Genomic DNA, 13,762 nt, shown 5'->3' on the forward strand with positions numbered 1-13,762 from the left:
CTTCAAACAACACAACTTTAGTGAGAAAAAAAAAAAAAACATCACTCTCACAGCATGTGCATGTGTGATTTTTTCCTTCTCTAATGATTCTCTTGTGATTTAGTTAGGAAATGCATAACAAATGGTCAGACAAATTGAAATCTACACTATAATTGAAATGCAACTTGGTGTAAAAGAACTTTAAGTAATTAGAATGCAGTGCTCTGATTGGCCCATATATTGGTATACATTAGACAATACATTTTAATTCAGATATTCAGTATTTTGTAACTAAATACATTTTCCAAGTCAATCCAGAAGAAGCTGTGATGTGTAGTACTGAAATGTATCGCCCTTTACAACTTAAAAACACTCCAGTTCGTAACCATTCCCTAACTTCTCCTGATCTGTGCCCAGGCCAAGCAGTCCCTTGCCACCCTGACCAAGGACGTCCCGAAGCGGCACTCCCTGGCCATGCCCACCGAGGCTGTGGTCAACGGAAACAACCAGGAGTGGGTGATGCAGGCTGACCTCCCCCTGACCGCCGCCATACGTCAGAGCCAGCAGACCCTCTACGTACACACCGGACACCCCAGTGACAGACAAGGTAACCCGCTATCTCCTCAAGACTTTATCACTCTGTCCAAATATGGAGCTACACTGCAAAAAGCTAAATCTGGGTAAGTTCAAATGACTTAAATTAAGAGCATTTTACTGCATTTGAGTAGATTCAACTTGACAAGTAAAATTATCTACCCGTGGAATAAGTGTGTTTTTGTTGCAACTTTTTTTTTTTCTTGGAGAGTCCGTCAAATGCTTTTCTCCGCGGACATGTTATTGCTTGGTCCAGAATGTTTCACAGTATGGCATTAAACCTTTTTATCATCACGTAGACCTAACCAGACCAAGTTACAGGTCAGATCTGTGGTGGGGCGACCCCGCTCACCGTCAGAATGTGTTTTTCTAAGTATTTTTGAGTTGTAAAGCCACCTGTAATTGACTAAATGTAAAGCAGAGTGGTTTAATGTCATACTGTGGAACATTTCAGGCAGAGCAATGGCATCTCCATAGAAACAAGCAGGTGAGGGACCCCCAACTAAAAATGTGCAAAGGGTTACTGTATGTTCCGCACTATTAGGCGCTCTGGGTTAAATTAAATGGTCTATTTTCAAACTTTTTTCACAAATAAACCGCACCGGACTTTAAACGAAACGCAACAGTTGGATGGGTCGGTGGGACTTTGTTTGGCGTGTTCACAGTGACTCTGGGCTTTGTTCAGTTGTGGCGTGTAGGCAGGGTGCTGTCTGGGATCGCTGGATTGTCGGCGTGTTCGCAGTGACTCAGTTGTTCAGTCGTGTCTAGAAGTGGCACATCGCACTCGCTTTTTCGGTTCGTTCCTCCGTTCCGCGTGGAGTGATGAGTGTGGTTGCGGGTGTTTTTCGCCGCGTGGTCGCTGTCTGCTCCGTGCGCGTTTGCGTGTTTATAGTTTACTGAAGTCGTGCTGGGACACCCGAGTGGATTCGTGTACGGGGCGCTCTGGATTGCGGGGCGCGGTCGTTTTTTGATGGAGTTGGAGGCTTAAGTGCGCCTAATAGTGCGGAAAATACTGTTATTGTTTTGTTTTTTTATCTCAAGTGTAGCAAAGATGTATTTTCATATCTTAACTCCAAAAAATCTTGTTCCATTGGTAGATATTTTTACTTGTCAAGTGAAATTTACAAATCTTGATACTTGAAACTTTCTCAATTCATATAAACTTGGCTAGATTTGAGTTTTTGCAGTGTGCAGCCGCTGGCCCTGTGCATGTGGGTGTGTTGGTGTGGACTGGACGTGCTTCACTTGTGTCATCCCCGACCTCCACAGACGCTCCACTCCATGCTTCTGTGGCTCTGAACATAGTCTGGCTTTAGCTGAAGACAGTGTTTATCAGTAGTGGAACCTAAAGTAAAAGTAGTAACTATTGTACTTAAAGGTGCATTGTGTGACTTTTCTGGTGGAAGGTCCGTCAAAAGCTTTTTCTCCATGGAGATGTTGTTGCTTTGTCTGGAATGTTGTCACAGTATGGCATTAAACTTTTCTATCTTCATGGAACGCAAACCAGACGAAGTTACAGGTCAGATCTGTGGAGAGGCGACCCCACTCACAGTCAGAATGTCTATTTTTATTGGTGTTTTTAAGCCTTAAAACCAATAAATTGCAATTAAATAAATGTGAAGGAGAGCAGTTTAATATTGTGGAACATTTCTAACCTGATTCATCAGCCGGTTTCACTTCGTGGAAACCGTCTGACCTCGCAGCATTAGGATTCGTTCAGTCAATGGTAGGTGGTTGGTACTTTTTTATTTAACCCATCGCTGCTATTTGGTCGTGAGGTATGTAATGCACCAAATCCTGTAGGAAGAAGGGCAAGTAACGTCTTTTCCCTTGATAAAATTCACCAAACATTCTCTTTGTTCTGGATTTAAATCATCGATCTCGATTGCCAACACAGAATGTCTGTCTTCGTTTACATCCATCTAGACACTTTGTTTACTGTTGTGCTGTTCCACAAAAGGGACCAGACAGACGCTTGAGTTTGACGTCATGGCTTCACACTCTTTATTGATTGATCGCTGTGCAGTCTATAACTTCCAGGGTCCTTGCAAATCGTCTAGTGTATTCTGATTCCTGATCTAGTCGCTGGAGAGAAATTAAATTGAGCGGAGGCACTAGGCGGCGCCAGCCTGGTGAGAACATTCCAGGTAGAACAATGACATATCCATAGAAACAAGAAGGTGGCAAACCCCCAACCAAAAGTTACATAGTACACCTTTAAGTACTGTCACGGGTGTTGGTGGTGATGTGTCGTATAGTAGATGTTACTTCCTGTTGGCGTGGTCATCCTGATGGACCTGGCAGGTCACTCAGACTGACGCTTGTGTCAGTGGCTCATTTCCTAATTTCAATGGCATCGTTGCTCTGGAAAAAAAAACACAATATCTTGATAAGTTAAAATGACTTAAATTAAGAACATTTTATTTTATTTGAGTCAATTCAGCTTGACAAGAAAAATTATCTACCAATGGAATAAGACTGTTTTTCTTAATTCAAGCAACATCCGCTTTTGTTTCTTATTTTAAGTACAAAGAGTTGTTTTTCTTTTTTTAACTGTAGAAAAATATATTTTCATATTTTAAGTACAAAAGTTTTATTCCACTGGCAGATCATTTAACTTGTCACGTGAAATTTACTCACATCATGACAAAACTTTCTTAGTTCAAGTCATCTTAACTTGGCTAGATTTAGTTTTTGCGGTGTGGTCCAGCATTTGAACTTGCTTTTCTCCAGTCCATGTTGTTGTTTTTTTTCCTGAAATGTTCTACAGTACAGCATTTAATTAAACTATCTCCATGAAAACACATCACCAGGTCACAGGTCAGATCTGTGGTGAAGTGGACCTGCTCACAATAATAATGCATGTTTTGCTTCATGGTTTTTTACTAGTGATGGGCGAATGGAGCCTCGTGAAGCATTGACACCTCAGTCGCAATATTGTCTCAAATGGTTGGACGTGTCTGAGGCCTTGGAGAAACACTGACCTCTAGTGGACAAATTGAACCATTGTCACGCAGGTGTCTCAGCATCGATGAAGTATTGTTAGTGTAAGACAAACTTGTGTGCAGAGCGACACCGTACCAACAACAACAATAATAATGATGATTTAAAATAATATGTAAAGAGCAACATAAATAGCAGCTGTAAATAAGAAAATTGGTTTCCTTGTTAGGTGGAATTAGATCAAAGTGATCCCAAACCATGGATCGCTTTTTTCCACTTGTAGATGCCATCGAAAATGAAACAAATGCCAAAAGTCACCAAAATCACCACTAACATCACACGATACTCCTCACTACCCAACATTTTTAAGAAATATTGGTGCATCTTTTATACTGTAGCAGTTTAGCGCTTGTCAAACCACGGGAGTGTGCTGAACACTCTGAAGCACTGAACCAATCGCAGAGCGGAACATTCCCCGAGCCAATGAAACGCTTCGATAAACTGAAGCGATTGAGCGAAGCAGTAGGGGGAGGGACCGACACTTCGACACTTCGGTCACGTGAGCGGCTGCTGCGAGACGAGCTCCGAGGCAGTGCTTCGGAGCAATTTCTTTTCAGAAAGAACGAGACGTGCTCCAGAGCTCCGACTCATTTGCCCGTCACTATTGTTTAGTTTAAGAAATAAAAACGCCTGTATGTAAGGTAGAGATGTTTAATGTCATACTGTGGAACATTCCAGGCAGAGCTGCGACATATCCACAGCAACAAGCAAGTGATGGACCCTTCACCAGAAAAGTTACACAGTACAAGTTTGAGTCAGCCCTTCCTGCCCTGAACGACCTCCTCAGACAGGCTTTATTGATGGAGGAGTCCAGGAGTCAGGAGGTGTTTTCATAATTGGACAAGGCTCAAACAGGGCCAGTGCAGGGACATCACGTACACGCTAACGGCCGGCATCTGTCTCTCGGAGGACATGCACAGTCGCCTAGAAACAGCACAAAGGCAAATAATCAGCGAAGTTTGAAAATTGTTTTTGTTGTTTGTGGAAAGCAGAGGGGGATTGGAGGCGAGATGTTCCCGTAATAAGGGGATGGGGGAGTGAAATTGCACCTATATACTGTAGATTTGAAAGAAAAACCTGCAGGAAAATGAAAGTAGTTTGAGTAAGTCATCACAAACTGCAAATCACAAACTAAGCACAGTAGATTAAATTTTTTTGTTTGAGGAAAAAAATTAGACTGAATGGAGGTAAAGTAAAAGAAAAATAATGACTTTTCTTTTACTTTAATAATTTATTTGTTGAAAACCATGATTGTGTTGAAGTAAGAGTTTGTGACAACATAGGAGTCATTAGTCAGAGATGGCAATACCCACATTTAAAAGATTGGGTATTTTAATTTTGTGGGGTATTAATGGTTAACACAAAACATATTTACCGTAGTTTTTTTGATTATAAGTTGCTCCAGAGTCTTACCAGTCCAAAAATGCATAATGAAGAAGAAAAAACATATATGTCACATTGGACTATAATTCGCACTTTTTTTTTTTTTTTTTACATATATATATATATATATATATATATATATAAAATCAGAGACCAGGAACTGACTTCATCTTGAAAGGCAAGTTCTAGTAAAAACAATAGAACTGAGAACAACAGACTGTTAACGTCACATATGAACAGTTCTTCAGATAATTATAACATAAACAACAGAACAGAACAAGTTTAACAAACTCTCCACCTCACTCCAAATCACTAAATCCATTGAAAACTCTTCTGCGCAGCTGTTGTCAGACTCAGAGTCAGTTCCAGTTAGAATTATTCTGGCCTTTCTGAATCCTGACAGGATGGTTTCTGTTGTCACTGAAAATTCTCACTCACTCCAAACTTTCTTTCTGCAGCTTGATTACAGTTTTCAGCTGCATATTTTGCTACTTGCAACTTGTAATTTGCAAAATATGATTTTCTTTTTGGGGACATTTGTTTTCAGTCTTCTCAGTTGTCTTTAATTTTTTTTTATTATAAAATTTTAATTAATTCATTTAAAACAGTTTCAGTGATTCAGAAGTAATGGTGCGATCGACTGACACGTTACACACAGGACAGAGGCTCTTTCTGTAGGAGACATGCACAGTAGAGCCAAGTGACAATGGTACAGGAGTAACAGGAGCAGTAGATACTGACACACAAGACTAGAGTGCCCTCTCATGGCTGTCGGTGTGAAAAGTTTAATATATATAATTCGCACCAGAGGGCCACCCAAACCATGAAAAAAAAAAGTGTGACTTATAGTCTGAAAAAAACGGTACATCATCATGTTATCGTTTGTTGTTTTGAAAATGCTATATTTGCCTCAAACAGCATTTCATAAATTTTAGTTTGGCTTTTGACTGAGTCCCTCTTCCCTTTGCTCCCCATGCCAAGTCACTTCAGAGTGATATTATATTATAATATAATATACTATTGTAACTGCCATGCATGTCACAATTTAAACTATTGTACATTGCATCAGGTTTGTGAAGTTGTAGTGTTTATTTTTATCATGCTCTTGTATCTTTACGGAAAATGGAACTCGTGGACTGAGTTTGGACAGAGTCATACTTATAAGTGTAAAGAGGGTTCGACATAAAACCTCTTCAGACATGTGTTTGATGCAAAACTGACTTTCTGGAGCTTTACACCATAAAAGCAAGAAAGCAACACAACACACCCAGCACCATCACATATCCCTTCAAGCCTCCACACTACCTACCATAACCTGTGACAGTGTTGGCATTTGCTGCTTCCATACCCCATCAGCCTTGTGCTTTGTGCCTCTAGTAGGGTTTAATATCTTGCCCAAGGACACAATGGCAGTATGGAAGGACAGGACTTGAAATACTCGTGTTGGAACCAAAGTTTTAAGTTACTAGGCATCGGACAAGTACACATACCATAACCTGTGACAGTGTTGGCATTTGCTGCTCCCATACCCCCCCATCAGCCCTGTGCTTTGTGCCTTTCGTCCCATTGCAGTGGCGGCGGTACGGGTGAGCCCCTGCCACTCGCGCCAGCCGTCTGCCCCGTCTGACGCCTCAGCCATGGAAGCTGACAGGTCCTCCACGCCCAGCGACCTCAACTCTCCTCGCCACCGGACACACTCCCTTTGCAATGTAAGACCCGCCCGCCCCCGCAACATCACAAGTAATCATGTTTTTTGTTTTGTTTTTTGTGTTTTGTTTGTGTAGTTTGCTCTTCCTGCTTCTCCTGCTGCTGCTGCCACTGCTGCTGCCGCTGCTGCCTAGTCATTCTCACTCTGGCTTGGTTCACTTTTGGGCTTTTTCACTTTGCAGATGAGTTGTGTTTGAAGATATGAATGAGTAATGTAGAGACGGTGGGCTAAGGCTCTACCTCTGACTGAGAGATAATGAAAATGAAAGTGGAACTAAATGCCTAAACTACTCGCATAACCATGTTTCAAATAGAACTGCTAATCTGGGGAAGACCTGCAGGACTAAAGAAAAGAGTAAGTGGAGGAAATGGTGGATTGGTCCAACAGGAATCCACACTTTAAACTCCGCTCCTGCAGCCATGTGTTTATGCTCAAAAACACATGGCTGTAATCAGCAAAGATACTGGATGTCACCATCTACTTGAAATTGCAATCGAATTTTGTCCACAAATCTGCAAATTTACCTAGTTTGTGCTAAAATGGCCAAAAAAAAGGAGTTTATTTTAATGTTTAGTTCCACTTTACGTTATATAATATAGAATCTGCCCTCAATTTGCCCTCAGTTTGTGTACAAATTGTCTTATTAGAAGAAAACACAAAGAGTTTGGCGCTGTCTTTCCACTTGGTAACAGTAGATAAACAGCGCCATCTGCTGTCCTTAACTGTATACCAGGTCTGAGAAAGATGGTATGCCCCCTCATCCTGATTCAAGGTGCGGTAAGCGTGTTTCCGGCCAACAATGGAACAGTTTGCTCTCTGTGCTTATGGCCTTATGCCGGACATGCATTGTGGGATGTTTTCGAACGTTTCTCTCAGCCCCATCTCAAACTGTACGACCAAATTGCAGGGTTTAAAAGTTCACAGCTCATGATTCATGTTCTCATACTATACAAACTACTGCGACAGTGCGAAACCCTCACGAGAAGCGACTGGGTTTCAAACAGGTTCGGGAACTGGTCGTGAAGTATTAATCAGTTCTCGTTATCCCATTTACCCCCCGTTTACTACACGAAGCACGACATGTGATTAAGTGAAAACTCGGCCCGAGCCCAAAAACAGTGGCACGAGTGAAAAATGGGCTCAAAAAGGGCCCAAAATCACACAGTGTACGCCTGACTGTCGAAGTCCTTAAGGTGGTTCTCCCTCTTGCATTTTCTCAGGCGTTAATCAGACTGTTAATCGGGATGGGGGGGGCATACCAATTTTCTCGCACCTGGGATACAGTTCTGAAGAAGTCAAACTGCAAATGGTGCTGTTGTCCCACTGCTCCAAGGAGAAAACATCAACAAAATTAGTTTAATTTTAAATCAAATCAGCTTCCTTTCCAGCCACAACTGATCACACAAGCACACCGCTATTTTCCCACAGACAAGTAGAGTTTAATATCTTGCCGAAGGACACAATGGCATAATGGAAGTGAAAAGGCACTGGACAAGTACCAGTTGCAAATATTATTTTTGGAAGATGCTGTGCCTGATTTTTACTGTCTTAAAAACATGAAAAACAGAGCTGGTTCATTTTACAGAGTTTGCAGTGGTCCAGAGTTATTCCTCCCTCACCTTATACATTCCGAGCCTCCTAATTATTCACAGAGACGTAGCTTGGAATTTTCCAATCCAATCCAACTTTATTTGTATAGCACATTTTATAAACAAGACAGTTTCCAAAGTGCTTTATATAGCAATGTAAAAAAAAATAAAAAATCAGCAGAATAATGTTCCAACCATGAGGAAACTAATAGAATCAATAAATAAAAATAATAATAATAATAAAATCAATGACAAAAAAATTTAATCAATACATATAATCAGTACAAAAATCATCAAAAATAAAAAAATAAAAATATAAAAATATAATAAATAAATAAATAAATAAATAAATTAAATTAAAGTAAATAAAAAAAATAAAATTAAAAGTAAAAAGTAAAATAAAGTAAAATAAAATAAAATAAATAATTGTCATGATGGTAAAGTTACAACAGCTTCCTGATTATTGGGAAATAAAGCGCCTTTGACCTCAAGAGCTGCTTATACAACATATCTGTACTGGAGCAAGTCAAATTTTGCTCAAATACACGGAAAGAAATCAAGCACAGAGCCAATCCCCACCGTCTCTACAAAAAAAAAACTTACCAAATGCTGTTTTTTTTCTTCTCTATCCCTTTATACGAACTTATTCTCTCTTCCTCCTCTTCTCACTTCTCTCCTTATGTCTTCTATAGTCCCTCGAAGATTTGGAGGAGGCGAAGCGTAAGAAGAAAAAGGAGAAGATCGGTCTGGGGTCGCTGTCACGAGTCTTCACCCGAGGAAAACAACGCAAGTCCCTGGACCCCGGTCTGTTCGATGGTACTTCAACCCCCGATTATTACATAGAAGAGGACGCAGATTGGTAAAACTAAAGCACATTATGTCAGAACGAGCCTATACCAGAGCCCAGCGGCATTATGGGAAATCTACTGTGAGTGGAGGTGTGTGAGAGAGAGCGTGAGTGTGAGAGTGAAGGGATAGCTCGATGTTTTGTGGTTCAATGAAGTGGTTAGGTGTTGTTACGTTTTGTGCAGGGCGTTGTGTTCCAGGTTTGGGGAAGAAGCTGTTATAAAGTAATGGGGAAAATGGAGGCAAATGGAGCCAACCTATTGTAACAAAGTAACTGCGAAAAAAGAATATGAAATTAAAATGAGTTGGAATTGAATATTTGAGAACTTTTTACTTGTCAGACTTAAGATTATTTGATTTGTTTAACTTAAAGGAGTATGAAAATTGTACTTATAAGACAGGGGTGTCCACATTTTTTCATCAAGGGCCACATATCTAAACACAGACGAAGCAGAAGGTCGATCGAGGGCCGTAGACTGAAGCTCAGTACAGTGAATAATTGAAATATGTGCACGTTTAAACACTTTAGAATGAGTCTTTATTCATGCTAAGAACCGTAAAACCACACACTAAATATTAAATATGAGCTTTATCAAGGTCGATTTAAAAAAAAAAAAAAAAAAAAACTTAGTAAAGCAGCAGTGAAAAGCTCATTTTTAATTGATGCAAGGTAATTTGGGCCAATTCACCTGGAAGTCTGAGGGCCGCATTTGGCCCACGGGTCATAGTTTGGACGTGCCTGTTATAAGAGAAATTTATTCCACTGGCTGATATATACTGTATACTAGTACTTTGTAATAATAAAACATGCACAAAATAATAATACTAAAATTCTAAATCCAGTGTATTCTTTTTCACAGTGTAGTGAGACTTTAATGAAGAATAATAACTTGACTGAAGATATTTACAACTAGAATTCAGCATATAGGCTTTATTTACACTTGTGTCACAAACCAGGAAGACGTTTATGAAACATGCAATGACAACTTCCGGCGGGCTCTGTTCATGATAGTAAGTCTGACAAAAATCTAGGAAAATTTTGAAAATGGAAAAAGTTTTCTTCATCTCCATGTCATTGTAGCGTTCCATTATGTTCGGCTCATAAACAATTTCAACCACACCTCAGTTTTCATCATTTCCCCACTGACACATACGATACGTACATGCGATTAGAAGAGACGAGGGCGCCAATTCAAGATGAATTCAAACAGCGTTTTACTTAATTTTCAATTCAGTGGGTTTATCACAGTTGGTTTTCGGGACCAACACCGGAAGTTGTCGTCACATGTTTCCAAACGTCTTCCTGGTTTGTGGCGTAAGTGTGAATTTAAGTGTCAATTTATACAAAATTATTCAAGTACAATTTTCAAATTCATTCACATCAAATTGAAACCAGTGACAAATGAGTCTGTAAATAGCATTTTTATTTCATTAATATTATATTTCATCTAGTTTAACATTTTTAGCAGTATAAGACTACAATGAAATCTACATTACAATTTTCTGTTCAAATTTGAAATAAAAAACATATTGTACTCTCTCAAATCCACCATTTTTAAATCAAATACAGTATAGGCTCTATTCACGCTTACCGGAAGACGTTTGGAAACACGCGGATGACGATTTCCGGTGTAGTTACGACACATGTGATAAAACCGTGAATTCAGGAGCAGCGTCTTCATAACCTGACAAACCAGAGGTGGGACCAAGTCTTTGTTTTGCAAGTCTCAAGTAAGTCTTTGACCTCAAGTCCGAGTCAAGTCCTAAGTCAAATACAGGCAAGTCCAAGCTGAGTCTCGAATCACTGTCCCATAAGTTCAAGTCAAGTCCAAGTCGTCTGCTTTGAGCTTCAAGTCATTTCAAGTCTTTAAATCTAAGTACCAAATATAGCTTAGATTTTTTCAATTTATATGAATTTTAAACTAAATTCAATCAATCAATCAATCAATCAACAACTTTATTAATCCCAAAGGGCAGTTCAGTTCGCACATCTGTGGTCACGCACAATATATAAATATAAATAATAAAGAAAAAGAAAGACAGACACTAGACGTTCGAACCACAGTGCATCAGGGACACAGGAACAAATTCACTTTCCGTTTAAAATCCTTATGGCAGAAGGAATAAAAGATTTGGCGTAACAGTTAGTTTTTTGCTGTGGGGTGACATAGCGCCTCCCAGAGGGCATTTTCATGAACTGTGAGCGCAGTACATGGTTAGTCTGGCTCAGTGTGGCCTTAGTCTTTTGTAACACCCGATGTCTCCACACAGAGGCCAAGTCCTCCATCTGAACACCACTGATTTTGCTGCAGACTTTTACAATCTGGTTCAGACTTTTCTTGTCTTTCACAGATAATCCATAAAACCAACAGATAAAAGAAAAGGTCAACAAACTTTCGATAAAAGAATGATAAAAATTATTTAAAATATTAGACGACACATTAAAAGAGCTGAGCTTCCACTTCAAGTGAACCTGCTGTTGTCCTCGTTTGACGATGTGCTCAGTGTTACTATCAAACCTTAAAGAGGAATCAAACACAGTTCCCAAGTACTTATAAGAGTCGACCATTTCTACGGCTTCTCCATGGATGGAACTGGCTATCGGGCTGTGGACTTTTTTCCGGAAGTCTACAGCCATTTCTTTGGTTTTGGCTACATTTAGGTCCAGGTAGTTATTATCACACCATTCAATGAAAGCAGGTAAAGCTCGGCCATGGTCAGAGTTTGCTCCCTGCAGGAGAGAGAGGAGGACAGTATCATCTGAAAACTTGATCATGTAGCTGCCCTCATTTGCGGACCTACAACTGTCTGTATACAAAATATAGAGCAGCGGAGACAAAACACAACCCTGGGGGGCACCAATATTTGAAACTATGGGATTGGACATTTCCCCATTTACCAGGACTCTCTGGTAAATGAGGAAATTGTACTTTTAAAAAATCATATTTATATAAGAGTATTTATAGCATATATAAGAGTTGTAGAAACGTAATTTTTTTCTGTTTAAATGTTTTGACAAGATCTTAGAGTGAATCATTACGGTCAGAATAGAAAGAATTCAGATTTAAAAGTCTTCTCAAGTCACAGACGTCAAGTCCGAGACAAATCCCAAGTCTTTGACCTTGAAGTCTAAGCCGAGTCCCAAGTCTTAGTTTATTTTATCAAGTCAAGTCTCAAGTCCTAAAAATATTGACTCAAGTTTGACTCGAGTCCAAGTCCTCACCTCTGTGTCATTTTTAAGTTAGACAAATTATAATATACAAATTAGTAGGCAAGTTAAAAAAGGAAAATAGAATGCAGTGACATCTAGATGAAGAAAACCAGGCAGTTTTCTCACTTTTTTTACCAGATTTTTGAGTTTCTATCGCCAACGGAGCCCGAGGGAAGTCGTCATCCGCATGTTTCCAAACGCTTTCCGGTTTTGCGACGTTTTGTGACGCTGTGCACCACGTTAAAACATCCGCACTATCCCTTCAGCCTCTGTGTGTGCATGTGTGCGTTCTGGGCCTTCAAAACCACCGGACTGCTGCTGTAAGTAACTGTACAGTGTAAATATTATGGACACGAACACACAGCAAACCAAGGATTCTCAACATGCTGTGCACGGACCTCCAAACTCCCAAAACATATTTTTGTGTCTCAAACTGAAACTTGAAGGACTGCTGTAACCTGTAAATAACATTGTGCTTGTAAATGTGTCTCCCTGTGTCCTGAATGCATAACACAATCACTGCAAAAAGGAATCACTACAAGAGATACAGGAGTTTGAATTCAGAATTGGATTGGTTTGGGGCTATTTTTTTCTTAGTTTGTTGAAAATTCGAAAATATACTTGGACTCTAAAAGCAGAAAGTGGTGTTTAATTTTCAATCTAGGCACAAGCTGGGTGTGATTGCCGTCTTTGTTGTGACAAAATAACAGAAAATGTAAGTTTGGGTGGAAAATTGAAAATTGTTAATTATAAAAAAAACAAACCAAAACATAAAAAGAATGGAATAAGTTGGTTTGTTTGCATCATTGTGCAAAATCACGGCTATTTCAGTGCAAAAATGAAAAAAAATATTGTCTCGACTTGAGCTAATTCTCTCAACATTTTATTGAAAAAAAAAAAGTGTTTTTTGAGGTCTAATTTTGTGTTTGTAAATTAAAGGCGCACTATGTAACTTCTAAGGTGGCGCGTCCCTTACTTGCTTGTCTCCATGGTTATTTCTTTGCCTTGAATGTTCCACAGTAGAGCATTAAACATATCTCTCTGCATTTGTTCAATTACAAATGTTTACAGTTGAAAATACCTTAAAAAAAAAAAAAAAACATTAATTCTTACCACGCGCAGGCTTGCTTCTCCATAGATCTGACCACATTTTTTGTTTATTTTCCATACTGTGAAATAATCAAGGCAAAACAATAATATCTCCATGGAGACAAGCAGATGAGACAAGTAGATTATTTTGCTTGAATCAAGAAAAAACTAAACAAAATAGCAATTCATTTGACATGATTTTTAAGTAATACATTAAAGGTGAATTGTGCAACTTTTCCGGCGGAGGGTCCGTCAAATGTTTTTCTCCTTGGTCTGGAATGTTTCACAGTATGGCATTAAACCTTTCTATCTTCATGGAGACCAAACCAGATTAAGACTACGTTTACACTCAAACAAATC

At 39.4% G+C, this 13,762-nt stretch overlaps 1 protein-coding gene across 1 annotated transcript in view; it reads left to right on the top strand.

The window, feature by feature from the left end:
• The window catches only part of kazna (kazrin, periplakin interacting protein a), a 428,011-nt gene extending 417,921 nt beyond the window's left edge, over window positions 1-10,090 (top strand). The window contains exons 12-14 of the mRNA XM_055165615.1: window positions 397-586; window positions 6,532-6,668; window positions 8,949-10,090. Of these exons, the coding sequence (XP_055021590.1) occupies window positions 397-586; window positions 6,532-6,668; window positions 8,949-9,119 (498 nt within the window). The 3' untranslated portion in view covers window positions 9,120-10,090. The remainder of the gene's footprint in view (window positions 1-396; window positions 587-6,531; window positions 6,669-8,948) is intronic.
• Window positions 10,091-13,762: the final 3,672 nt, after the last annotated feature.

The sequence above is a fragment of the Boleophthalmus pectinirostris genome, unplaced genomic scaffold (assembly GCF_026225935.1).
Source record: "Boleophthalmus pectinirostris isolate CB_2022bp ecotype Guang Dong unplaced genomic scaffold, ASM2622593v1 HiC_scaffold_8, whole genome shotgun sequence".
In the NCBI taxonomy this organism is placed as follows: domain Eukaryota; kingdom Metazoa; phylum Chordata; class Actinopteri; order Gobiiformes; family Gobiidae; genus Boleophthalmus; species Boleophthalmus pectinirostris.